The sequence below is a fragment of the Heteronotia binoei genome, chromosome 11 (assembly GCF_032191835.1).
Source record: "Heteronotia binoei isolate CCM8104 ecotype False Entrance Well chromosome 11, APGP_CSIRO_Hbin_v1, whole genome shotgun sequence".
NCBI classification, from domain to species: domain Eukaryota; kingdom Metazoa; phylum Chordata; class Lepidosauria; order Squamata; family Gekkonidae; genus Heteronotia; species Heteronotia binoei.
This window is the reverse complement of record NC_083233.1, coordinates 47,766,267-47,777,866: the sequence shown is the minus strand read 5'-3', so window position 1 is coordinate 47,777,866 and position 11,600 is coordinate 47,766,267. Positions and strand designations below refer to the sequence as shown.

Genomic DNA, 11,600 nt, shown 5'->3' with positions numbered 1-11,600 from the left:
AGTGCCAGGCCAGGCGGCCACTGCTAAAAGCACCCTGATCTTTCAATGAGGTTCCAATGATGATGAGGAAAGCAGGGAGGGTCAAAATGGCAAAGCGGAAAAATACTAATGTTTGCAGGTAACACAAAATACTCTGTAAAGGAGATCCAAGAGTTCTGAACTGTCTGTCATTACAGTAAAGGCAGCAGTGCAATGGGAGAAAGTAACTGGGGGTGGTGTGGGGTTGAAGCCATGGTGTTCTATTAGGTACCAGATAATTGGTGGAAACCAGAGTATGTAAAAGCTGGGCCAGTCCAACAGGTGGGGGGAAGCCCCCTCTCCAGCTAAGCTACAGTTGAGGGATACTAACTTTTGTTGCTTTCATTCAGTTTAAATGTGCAAATTCCAGAAGATACAAAGAAAAACCTGTTGCAGTTCAGAATTGGCTTGCAAAGGGTTTCTGACCCAAAGTATCAGCACAAAACCTTATACAAAAGGGACACTGAGTGGAAGGAAAGAGTGGGACTCTGCAGAATCCCACCCCCGATATTTCCAAGTAGCAACTTCCATTATGGAGAGGTGGAGTGTTTCTTTTCATGGTGCAGCCTTCGTTCTGATCGCTGCAGAGTGTTAGGAAACCTCCCCCTTGCCCCCAATTTACCAGAGAAGAGAGAGCGGAATTAAAAATAAAGCAACAATTTTATTCTGTTATATTGTTTCTTTTACTCCTTCATGGGGTATTCCCCCAATGCAACTTCAAAGGATTATATAATAATAAAGTTTTTTCTTCTAAAGAGAAGATTAATTTCCACAGATTATATAGTGCAATTGGTTATCTTGTAGAAAAAAATAAAACATGATTATTGTTAGCTCCATACTGGGGTAAACTCTGATGATAACGCCGGATTCTCAACAAAAAGAGAAAAAAAATGCAGGAGTCCGTCTAGAAAGTTCCTTTAGGGAAGGGTGCTACAGCCCTCCTCTGTACTTCGGCTCAATTGAACAATATGGAGTCTGGATCCTGGTTTGCCATTTGTGCAATATGCTTTAATACATCCTTTTTGGTAATGATTCCCAGGAGTTTTCTGAAAGAGGCCATCAACAGAAATAGTTAGCATAGGAATCTTCCCCTTTTTCCAACCTACTGTGATCAGACAGGAGTGCTGCCTTGGTGGTACAGAGCCCTGACTTCAGAATTCAATTAACTGGACTGTGTTAGCATCGTGTTTCTAAGAATCTGTGTTTTCTTTCAGTTTAGAACACACAAGGTGAGCCATGTTAACCACACATTCACATTACTAAAACCCAAAGCCATTTCAAGTTGGTTTCACTGGTTGACTTCCCCCAGTAAAGTACGGGGAAGGAGAGTTCTTCATAAATGCTTGAAGAGAATCCCCCACACACATCGTACTGCAGTTTCTGAGGAACTTGGTGGTATGTGTGGGGGGTCACTTGAGTGAAAAAGCTTTGGAAGTGTTTTGATTTGCTATGTACATTAAAACTCCTTTCACAGTAAAACGAATTTACTGTCACTTCAGCTTTTTAAAACCAGAGCTGATTTCCAAATACTATTTCAATTGCAAAGTGTTGTGGATTGTTGCCTGGTTTAACAAGTAGCATTGTTTAGTGTCCAGTTTAAAGAGTAGCATCTTTTAAAAATAACAGACGTATTAAACAACGTGTATAGTAACCTTATTTTCCAGGTTTTTTTGTATGTATGATTTATATATCCAATATATTTGTGATTACTGCCACTTTTATTTCATCTCTCCTTTTCCTGATGTGATTTTGACATGCTAAAAGACTTAGAAAGCCCTTCCCCATCCAGTGTAGCAAAACTGGGGAAGGAACTGATGTGTCCCAAGAGGGTCAGAGGCCAGCAAGCCTCACCATGCTCTCACTAGGAATGTAAGCAGCACAAATCATACAGCTAACTGGGACATGAACTTGGACCATAAACTCCTAGTGATTCCACTGTCTTCCAGAGACTGATAACCCTTCTTTAAGACTCGAAAAGGAGTCATTGTAGCTTGTTCTTTCATGTGCTAAATGCTTAATGGCTGTAGTGCAGAGAAAGTAAACACAAGCACCATCACATTGATGTAACTTGCCAAAAAGCATCCAGGCGCTCAGAAATAAGCTTGTTCCTCACCCCAGCCCAAGCTTGCTCAATAAGCATGCTCCTTACCCCACCCAAAGTGCTGTCCTTACCCATTATGTGTGACCAGGCACTGGCGTAGCCCAAGTTTGCGGAAAATGTCCACCACAATTTCCATGGGCGTTTGGTCTGTCACAGTGAAAGGACTGAGGTCAAGGATACTCCGGAGTTTGAGCGTGGATGGAGAACTGGGAGGCAGAGGTGGGGAGTGGTCAGTGAAATAAATAACAGAGCTGCTCACAATTCCATCTTGCTTCTTCCGGGCATTTTCTGAGGAAGGAAAAGACAGCTGTTGGGAATGGAACTGTGTAGAAACTGGTAATCAGAATTTTACATGCTGCTGGTCCTGAAGGAAATTTCAGAAGTCAAGGAAGAGGTGCACAGTGATGCCTTCTGCTCTTTTCCCTGCTCTCCCACCTTTAGCGCCCAAAATAAAATTGAGCAAGATAAATATACACCTGTTTGCGTAATTTATAACAGGCTATAGAAATAAATCACTTTTGCTGCAGAATTCACAGATGCTTATATCCTTAGCCCCAAAGCATAGCATTCTCCCTTTCAGGCCAGATCCTTCTGAACAATGAAACCCCATACAGACAGGCCAAGATGGGAGACCTCTGCAAACACTGTGGTCTCAAGATACCTCTGATGAACACCCTTCCCCCCTTTAGATGTGCAGGTCTGAAGACTGCAGCTGTTACAGATGGTAAAAGCATCCCAAAATGACACTGGGTAAGGTGCAAGATGACTTAAAGAGTTGGTTTCTATACCCCACTTTCTCTTCCTTAAGGAGTCCCAAAGAGGCTTACAATCACCTTCCCTTCCTCTCCACAACAGTTAACTTGTGAGGTAGGTGGGGCTGAGAAAGTATGGACAGAACTGATTGATTCGATTTATAAATTGCCCCTCCTGGAGGGCTCAGGGTGGTGTACAACATATACCAACATCTCAGTAAATAAAAGTACCACAAATTAAATGAAACAACAATATAGTACTACAGTGTGATCCTCTGATGTCAATTTATACTTTCCCCATGGATTGGGGGTGGGGGAAGAGGTGGAGGCCAGGCTTGATGGTAGACTATTGCCGTCCTCAACCATAGGCCTGGAGGAACATCTCTGTCTTGCAAGCCCTGTGGAACTGTCCCAAGTATTACAGGGCATGGATGTCAGCAACCAGAGAGTTCCAAGGCTGGGGCCAGGGATGAAAAGGCCCTGGCCATGGTAGAGGACAGCTGGATATCTTTTGGGCTTGAAATTACCAGAAGATTTTGCTCCCCAGAGCATAATGCCCTTCAGGGGGTATATTGAGAGAGACAGTCCTGAAAGAATGCTGGCCCCAGAACACTGAATCTGATCTGGTACACTGGTGAATAAAGGTCATCCAGCAGGCTTCATGTGAAGGAGTGGGGAATCAAACATGGTTCTCCAGATTAGAGTCTTCTGCTCTTAACCACTATACCATACAGCTTGGGGAAGAAGAGGAAAGGAAATCCTCACCAAGGTCTTACCTGGGGGAAGAAACTTGACCCCAGCAGCCCACAACAGAGATGAAAACACACACAAACATTGTGCCTCTCCTACCAGAGAACAATAACCTTTATGAGTATCTCTCTCTGCCTACTCACCAATAGAGATGATGAGATCACGCCTGAGGACAAATCCCACCAGCCGCTGGGACTCTCTTGACACCACCACAGGGTAGCCACTGTAGGTGGTCTCGTTGACAATGGCCTCCATGTCTTCAACTGTCATACTATCTTGTGTGAGGACAGTCAGTGCAGGGTCACTGCGTCGTGGCCTCATAACGTCCATTGCTAGAGTCTTATGAGAGAACTCCTCTTTGGCCTCCAAGAAAGGGTATCCATTGAGACGGATGTGGGCATCATAGATGCCCTCCCGGCCGATGGCATCAGCCACCCACTTGCTGGTCATGGCAGCAGCCATCAAAGGCACAATGTACTCCAGTCCCCCAGTGAGTTCGAACATTATGACCACAAGGGACACAGTCATGCGCGTCACTCCCCCTGCAATGCAAAAGCAGCCGTGAGCAAGAGGAACACTTCTAGGCCTCTGGCATGCAGATTTTCTCCTTTTACAGTGAGTCATGCAGAGCTTGCTAGGACAGAGTGGGAAAAGCAATAGTACGGTCCATCCTCAGTAATGTTAGCTTTGATTTAAACTATGCAGAAAGTTGGGAGCCTTTACAAAATAAACTGGGCAGTTACTTTTGACGACTGGATGCAACCCACAGAGGAGTGGAGGCTGTCTCCTGTCCAATGATTATAATGACACATCTATCTCCAATTTTGACATATTTCTTTGTTTCACTGTTGTTCCTTCGGAATTAAATCCAAACAAATGGTGACCATAGAAACTTAGCTTGTTATCCCTGTGTGCATCTGTTAAAACATCTTCATTATGCTGTATGCTAATTTGCTATTCAACCTCTACCTATATGTATAGATTCGTAACTTCCATTTCAATGTATCCAAGGAAGTGTACATGCACACAAAAGCTCATACCCTGAATAAAACTTTGTTGGTCTTAAAGATGCCACTGGATTCAAGTCCCATAATTATGACCCATAATTGGCTCAAAAACTTCCATGCATATAACCAGACAAAAGAAATCAGATAGAACACTGCCCTCTTCACTTAAGATGAAGCGCCTTGCTGGAGTAGACCAAGTGGCTTTCTAGATCAACATCCCTTCCCCAACGGCGGCCAACAAGAAGCTTCTGTGAAGCCTACAAACTGGCCAGGAAGGCAACTGTCTTTCCACATATGTCTCTAGCACTGGACACTCATCAGTACACTGCCTTTGCTCATGGAGGCTTCATTTATCATAGCAGATAACCAATTCATGGCCATCACCAGGTAAAAACATTCTGCTTTCACAGACATTTGTCTAATGTTCATAGTTTGGTTATTTAAAATCAGCTTTTATTTTAAACATTTCTAAACTTTCATCTGCCTCATGATTATGGCTCCCAGAAAGTGACTGTGCTGCTGTTTATTGCTGCTTTGTCTGGTCAGTTTGGTTTTTATTTTTATAAGCTGCCTTGCAAGCTTTTGGGGGTGAGCGTGCAGGATTTTTTTTTAAAAAAAGTTTTAGATAAATGAAGGAATTGTGGCAGTGTGGCAGTGAATTCCGTACGCAAATCGTGGGTTGTGTGTGAAGCAGTACTTACAAGTGGACCGGATTCGAAGCCGATCCCAGGACACACAAGAGAGTGCTGGAGTGCTAGAGCTTTTCAAATTGTGACTGCTCCCCAGCTTTGATTTCCTCTTGGGGACAAAGAGCTATTCTTAGGGCGACGATGATGTGTTACTTAAAGCAACTTCTTCAAAAGCCCTTTAAAAATGGCTGCTGCTTCAAAAGAGAAGGTAACCTTATAGTGGTAAATCAAAACTGGCGTTCTACACCGATTTGTGCTCCAGTTAACAGAGGTGAGTTTTGGATCAAGTAAACAACTTCACAGTTTCACAGCTATCCCTTAATGCTAAAAGCATGTGGTGTTCTTAATTACCCAAAAATACATATGAAACCATATAGAATGATTATGCTGTGTCAAGAGTGAAATTCATGTTTCAATTAGAAAAGGAAAATTGGTATGTATCCCCTCTCCCACCGGTATGTACCATAGCAGAGATAAAAGGCCAAACTGCACACCGATTTACACAGGTACTGAATTCAGAGCAGGACCATGGAGCAGGTGGAATTTAGCCCTTTATCTTTGCACTGTTTTCCCAACCTGAAGCAACTATGAAGCTACTGTTTGCCCTGCCAGAGCAAACACACAGAACACCTTTTAAATTTACCCCCAAATGTCAAAAAGCACCACCAGAGCTGCTTCAGGACAGAAAATTGCATGGATATGTCAAAATCACATATCCCACCCACCAACCCACCCCCACCCATGCTTCACATAGTGCCCCAAGTGACTGCTATTCAGGAAGAAAAATAACTGAGAGCTTTGTTCACTGAACTCCCAGCATTACATGCAGTTGGGCTGAAAGAATACTTTTAAAATGTCTGGTGCCCAAATGCAGTAGCATGGAATAAATAACAAATTTATGACCCAGGGAAGACTAGAAACTCCTTCCTTGGGACTCTCTGCCCTACAAATGGAAGCAAATCCATCCAGGCTTTTCTCCAGCTGTGGAACACAGGAGCTTTCGCTCATATTCCAAAGTCACCAAAGAGGTGGGCCAAAGCACCAGTCTCCCAACCTTGGCCTCCATGCCCTTGCAGTTAACTTGCTCAACACTCACCTAGGCAGGCAGCAGCTCCCACCATTGCATAAAGGCCAGGAGTGATGCAGTCAGCCCCCTGGCTGCACCAGTTGTGGAAGATGCCCCAGTCATGGTGATAGTAAGCCAGCTGCTCCATCCCCACTCCCAGAAGCCGGCCCGCAATGGCCCCAACAGCCATGCTAGGGATGAAGAGTCCTGAAGGCACCTGCATGAGAAACAGACTCACTTGTTGCTATTCGTTCATGAAGCCCTCAATCTACAGGAAGGTAGTTTTTTTCCACCTGGGGCAGGCAGGCATCAGATCTACAGGAAACAAACTTTGGATCTGTTCTACAGATGGAGCAGGAGAACTAATGGATAGCTCTTTCCGCAAAGACTTTAAAGTCACTGCACAGAACTACATAAGGTGGACTGCAGACAGTAAAAGCTCTCACATACCCCTGCTCCAAGATCTGGGGTTTCATGGAAGAGGATGATCACTTCCAAATAAGAAACTGCACACAGATAGTTACGACACTTCACAATATGAGCATGCATGCTATCACTATGGCTTTTAACCAAAAAAGGAATGCCTTGGTTCTATTCCTGTGTCCTCCTTGTTCCCACTTCCCTACTCTACTTTCTCTCCTCCACCTGCTTTGTGCCTCTGCCACCACAGTGCACCCTGCAAACCCAATTTTACATTCTCCATTCCCTGACTGCAGCATTTCTCCCATTGCTGTTTCCTGCCAAAGGAACACTCAAGCATCTTTGGTTTGTTATATTTAACGCACACCGGATAAAAACACAGCCTTTCAAGCTGATCTCTCACTTTTGCCATTTCTCCCACCCTTTTCCCCTTTAGGTATCTCATCTTTGACTGCACGCCTGAGAAAGGCCTTGAGTTTTTGAACTGTATTGCATGTATAACACTCGAAAAGGTTATTAACTAGATATATACACTTGAGTGCATATCCTTCTTACCTTCATTCCAAAAGTGAATATAGTAATGAAGACTTTGAAGATGAGAGCCAAAGACAGCAGCCACATGGCCCTATGGACTCCTGGCCCTGCAGCCCTATCAGGCAGATCATCTCCTTTGGTGCTGTTGAAATCATTGATGTATTCACAGAGCTGGGAGGAGTCCAGAAGGCCACAGTCATTGAAGAGCTCAGAGATCAGCTCGCTGGTGCTCATCCGAGTGTACTCATTGGGGAAGGCCAGGATGGCTGTGATGGCTGTCACCACAATCACCTCCGTCACGGGGTACTTGCCCAGCTTGGTGGTCTTGCGCCTCCTGCACCAGGCTATGTTGCTGCGGATGAAGAAGGCCCCCCAGAGGCCACCAAAGATCCCCAAGAGGATGAAGGGCACCAGCTCCAGCAGATGCCAAGGGGTGTGGAACTCCACGTAGAAGAGGACAAGGCGGCTGTTGCCAAAGGGGTTGATGGAGCGCAAGGTGAAGGCTGCCACCAGGGCAGCAAAGAAGGACCGCCACAGTGTCTTGAGAGGGAAATAGTAGCTGACCTGGGACAGAGAGGAACAGAGTTGGTTCTACTGGTTGCATACCAGAGACCTGGTTTGAATTACTTGGCTTAATATCACTTTGTCTTCCATACAGTGAGTTTGTAGTCTTCACAGCTGTAGCAGCTAGAAATCTGGGTTTGTGAATGCTCTCATGTGGTACAAACTGCAGGATGCACACAGTCGGCAACCGGCTCCAACCCTCAGGACCACATGCCCAGAACTTCCAAAGGAGCATGGTCATTCCTATGAAAGCTCCACACAGCCAGCAAGCAGAGCTGCTCTAAACACTGAAGACAGCATGCAAGGCACTGATCCAGCGGAAGCAACAGAGCTTTCACATGGGTTAGGAGCCCCAGGGAGAAGAGACCATGCCTTCCCTTTGGGCCAGCTAAGTGAGCTTGCCAGGCACTGAAGGAGCTGGTCAAAAGCAACCTCCCAATTCACACTAACCTCTTCTAGACTGAAGAGCACTCCACCAATGGGGGCACCGAATGCCACAGATACACCAGCAGCTACAGCAGCTGATAAGACCTAGGAGGAGAGAGATCTGTGGTATACTTTATGCTGAAGCACATCCAAGGTACTAACACAGGATGAGTACTACTATGCCCACACATATACATCCCGCCTTATCTCTGAAAAAGAACTTTCTGGCATTAAGAAGGTAACTCTGCAAATTTTTGGTATTATAGCTGCAACACACTCATAGAGTGTGTTAGAAACAGACTCCAGGAGCAGGAGAGAGGCCAAGTGCAGCATATGAACATATGAAGCTGCCTTATACTGAATCAGACCCTTGGTCCATCAAAGTCAGTATTGTCTACTCAGACTGGCAGCGGCTCTCCAGGGTCTCAAGCTGAGATTTTTCACACCAATTTGCCTGGACCCTTTTTTGGAGATGCCAGGGATTGAACCTGGGACCTTCTGCTTACCAAGCAGATGCTCTACCACTGAGCTACCGTCCCTCACTGAGCAGCAGTCCCACTAGGGTAGCTCAGCCTGCTCTGGAACTACAAACACTTCATTTGGAAACCATTCAGGAAGTCATCTTGATCTACCCTTCCAAGAAACACTTTGCAGCCCTCCAGGACCAGAGAGCGCTTCCAGCAGCCCCGGATTTACCTCTCGGCGCTTGGCCTCGTTCTTTCTATACTTGATGAAAAGATGGCAAAGGATGTTCCCACAGCAGCAAGCAACGTGCACCAGAGGCCCTTCCTTTCCCAAGCTCAGACCCGAGGAAACAGCCAGCACCAGGGTCATGGTTTTGATGAGCAACGTCCATTTGCCCAGGTAGCCTCGAATGATGAAGCCACTCAAGATAGTTTTGATCTGGAAGGCAAACACAGAAGGTCTGCAGCACAAACACAGCAGAAGTCTGCACCAAGTGTACTCACATAGCTGGAAACATGCTCAATAGACAGGAGAAGAAACCTGCTTTGTGTTTATTTACTTCATATATATCCCATTGCAGACCCAAAATGGTTTACCTTGTTCCCCTCTCCTCCATTTTATCCTCACATCAACCCTTTGAGGTAGGTTAGGCTGAGAATGTGCAATCAGCTCAAGGTCACTCAGCCAGCCTCCATGGTAGAGCATGGATTCAAATCTGGGCCTCCCAAATTCTAGTCTGACTCTCTAACCACTACACCACACTAGCTCATGCTTTGTGTCTGTCCTGAAGGCCCCCATTTTAAGGTGGATAAGCTGAGGTCAACCCTGGCCTGGCCTAGAGCCTTTCAGGCAATTCATACTATTTCTTGCACTTTACTCTTACTGAACTCACTGAGTAGAGGAATTGAAAACCAGGAGGCAATGAGAAAAAAAGATCCACTTTTCAGATAAGTCCAAACACCTCTTCTTTGAACTGGTTTGCTCTTTCCACCTTTCCCAGGGTGCCTTGTCCGGAACATATACTTCCTGTGCTAGATTCAAGAGAATAATCTGGGCATGTCTGGAAAGGAGGTCATGTCTGCGAGCAGCACAGAAGGGAGGTTCACCTTCCTGGATGAGCCCTTGAGGGATACCTAATCCCGCGCTGCAGTTGTTCATCAAATGCAGCCCAAGAAAGAAACTCACTGGTGAAAACCTACAAGCCAGACTTACCTCTGGAATTCCTGAGCCACAAGCATATGGAGCAAAGCCTCTGACTAGCAGCACAGCAAGCAGGGAGAACAGCAGTGCCCAGAGGACGTACATGAAATAGTTGAGGACATAAGCAAGGGCCTCCTGAAAGGCAGAGACAAAGAAGAGTCCCTTGTCAGGCTTCTGCCATACAAGGAAGAAGATGATTCACAGAGTTGCAATGGCATTGCCCCCCTCTGCTTCTGCCTTGCTTTGGTCAAGCAGGGCACATGTATTTTGGGTGCAACAAGACTAAACACATAGGTATGTATTCAGAGGTACACCACCAGTGCCCCCAACCAGGATGCCCCCATTCCCAATACAAACCCCTCCTTGGTTGCCAGTCAGAAGCTGTGCCCAGGTCCTCCATTCTGGACATTTGTCTCTGTCCTGAAAAGTGGTTTCCTGAGAAGTCCAGCAGCAGTGCTCGTGGTTGTACCAGAAGCCCTGCAGGCACACGCCTTCCTTCAGGTCTGTCATCCAGTGGGCAGAGATGTCAATCAAACCTGCTATCGCCCCTACAAATGAAAACCAGAAGTTTAGCACAGATGAGAGGACAGCATGCAGCCAAGAGAGCCAAGCAGGAACTGAATGGACTTGGCTCTCTCCAGACTCCACCGCCACCAATAGGGAGGTGTAGAGCCTTTGGGGGATTCCTCTGCATTTGCTTTTCATTTCAAAGGACTGGAAGTCACAGTGTGAATGGGCAAAACAGCAAAATGGAAGAGCAGGCATTGTCCACTAAGTTTTGCCATCTCACCTGCCAACAAGCCTATGAGCAGCATCAACAGCCATCCTGAGAAAGCATCACTGACACTATGGATCAGGGCCCAGGTGGACTCTTTACTTTTATTGGTGATCTGGGAAAGGAGATTTAAGAAAGAGAGAGAAGCTGTGTGTTTAGCAGGCTGTAGGCAAGAGAAGACTGCTTAAGATCCATTGCTTAAGATCCCACCCACCCCACCCCACCTCCCTCCCATCCCACCATTTGTGCAAGGCTTTGATAAAACAGCAGATGCAACAAACCAACCCCACTCTTAGCTAATATGCAACTGCACACTCAAGGAAGATTTAGCCCAGTGGAGAGGCTTAGACACACCATCTCCCTGCACCACATTCCCAGTCAAATCAGGAGCCACAGGAAGCTGCTCAGAAGCTTTTTGTGTTTTTTTTAAAGGAGGAGGAGGTGGGAGACATCGTGAGGTCAGATCTCCTGTGTCACTTCCAGTTTTGCTGCAAATGGATTTCTCAGAAAATTTCCCTGCAAACAAACCCACCCTGATGCCTAGAGAAAGGAAATATTTAGAGAGATGGGGAAAGAAGCAGTTCCAGTCACCCAGCAAAGCCACAACTGACCTCTCGATGCCTGTCGCGGTCCCGAGACTTTTCGCGCACCCAGTCTATCGTGTTGAAGTCTTCATAGGTCCCCACGCCAGGGAGTGGCTCTTCCAGAAAATCCATCATCTTGCTTGAGCCGTTCATCCCGCCTCCATTATATGAGGAGAAGCCTGCAAAGCAGACAGAGGATAAGAAGAACTCTTGAGTGATGATATTAGGACTTGCTTAAGGCTTGGAGGG

The 11,600-nt window shown here is 46.0% G+C and overlaps 1 protein-coding gene across 1 annotated transcript in view; it reads right to left on the bottom strand.

Annotated features, from left to right (window-relative positions):
* Window positions 1–659: 659 nt before the first annotated feature.
* The window catches only part of CLCN5 (chloride voltage-gated channel 5), a 44,998-nt gene continuing 34,057 nt past the window's right edge, over window positions 660–11,600 (bottom strand). Inside the window, exons 3-13 of the mRNA XM_060249000.1 lie at window positions 11,379–11,530; window positions 10,783–10,882; window positions 10,350–10,540; window positions 10,005–10,127; window positions 9,024–9,230; window positions 8,352–8,432; window positions 7,359–7,901; window positions 6,414–6,600; window positions 3,765–4,163; window positions 2,191–2,407; window positions 660–1,064 (exon numbers count right to left, since the gene is read on the bottom strand). Of these exons, the coding sequence (XP_060104983.1) occupies window positions 974–1,064; window positions 2,191–2,407; window positions 3,765–4,163; window positions 6,414–6,600; window positions 7,359–7,901; window positions 8,352–8,432; window positions 9,024–9,230; window positions 10,005–10,127; window positions 10,350–10,540; window positions 10,783–10,882; window positions 11,379–11,530 (2,291 nt within the window). The 3' untranslated portion in view covers window positions 660–973. The remainder of the gene's footprint in view (window positions 1,065–2,190; window positions 2,408–3,764; window positions 4,164–6,413; window positions 6,601–7,358; window positions 7,902–8,351; window positions 8,433–9,023; window positions 9,231–10,004; window positions 10,128–10,349; window positions 10,541–10,782; window positions 10,883–11,378; window positions 11,531–11,600) is intronic.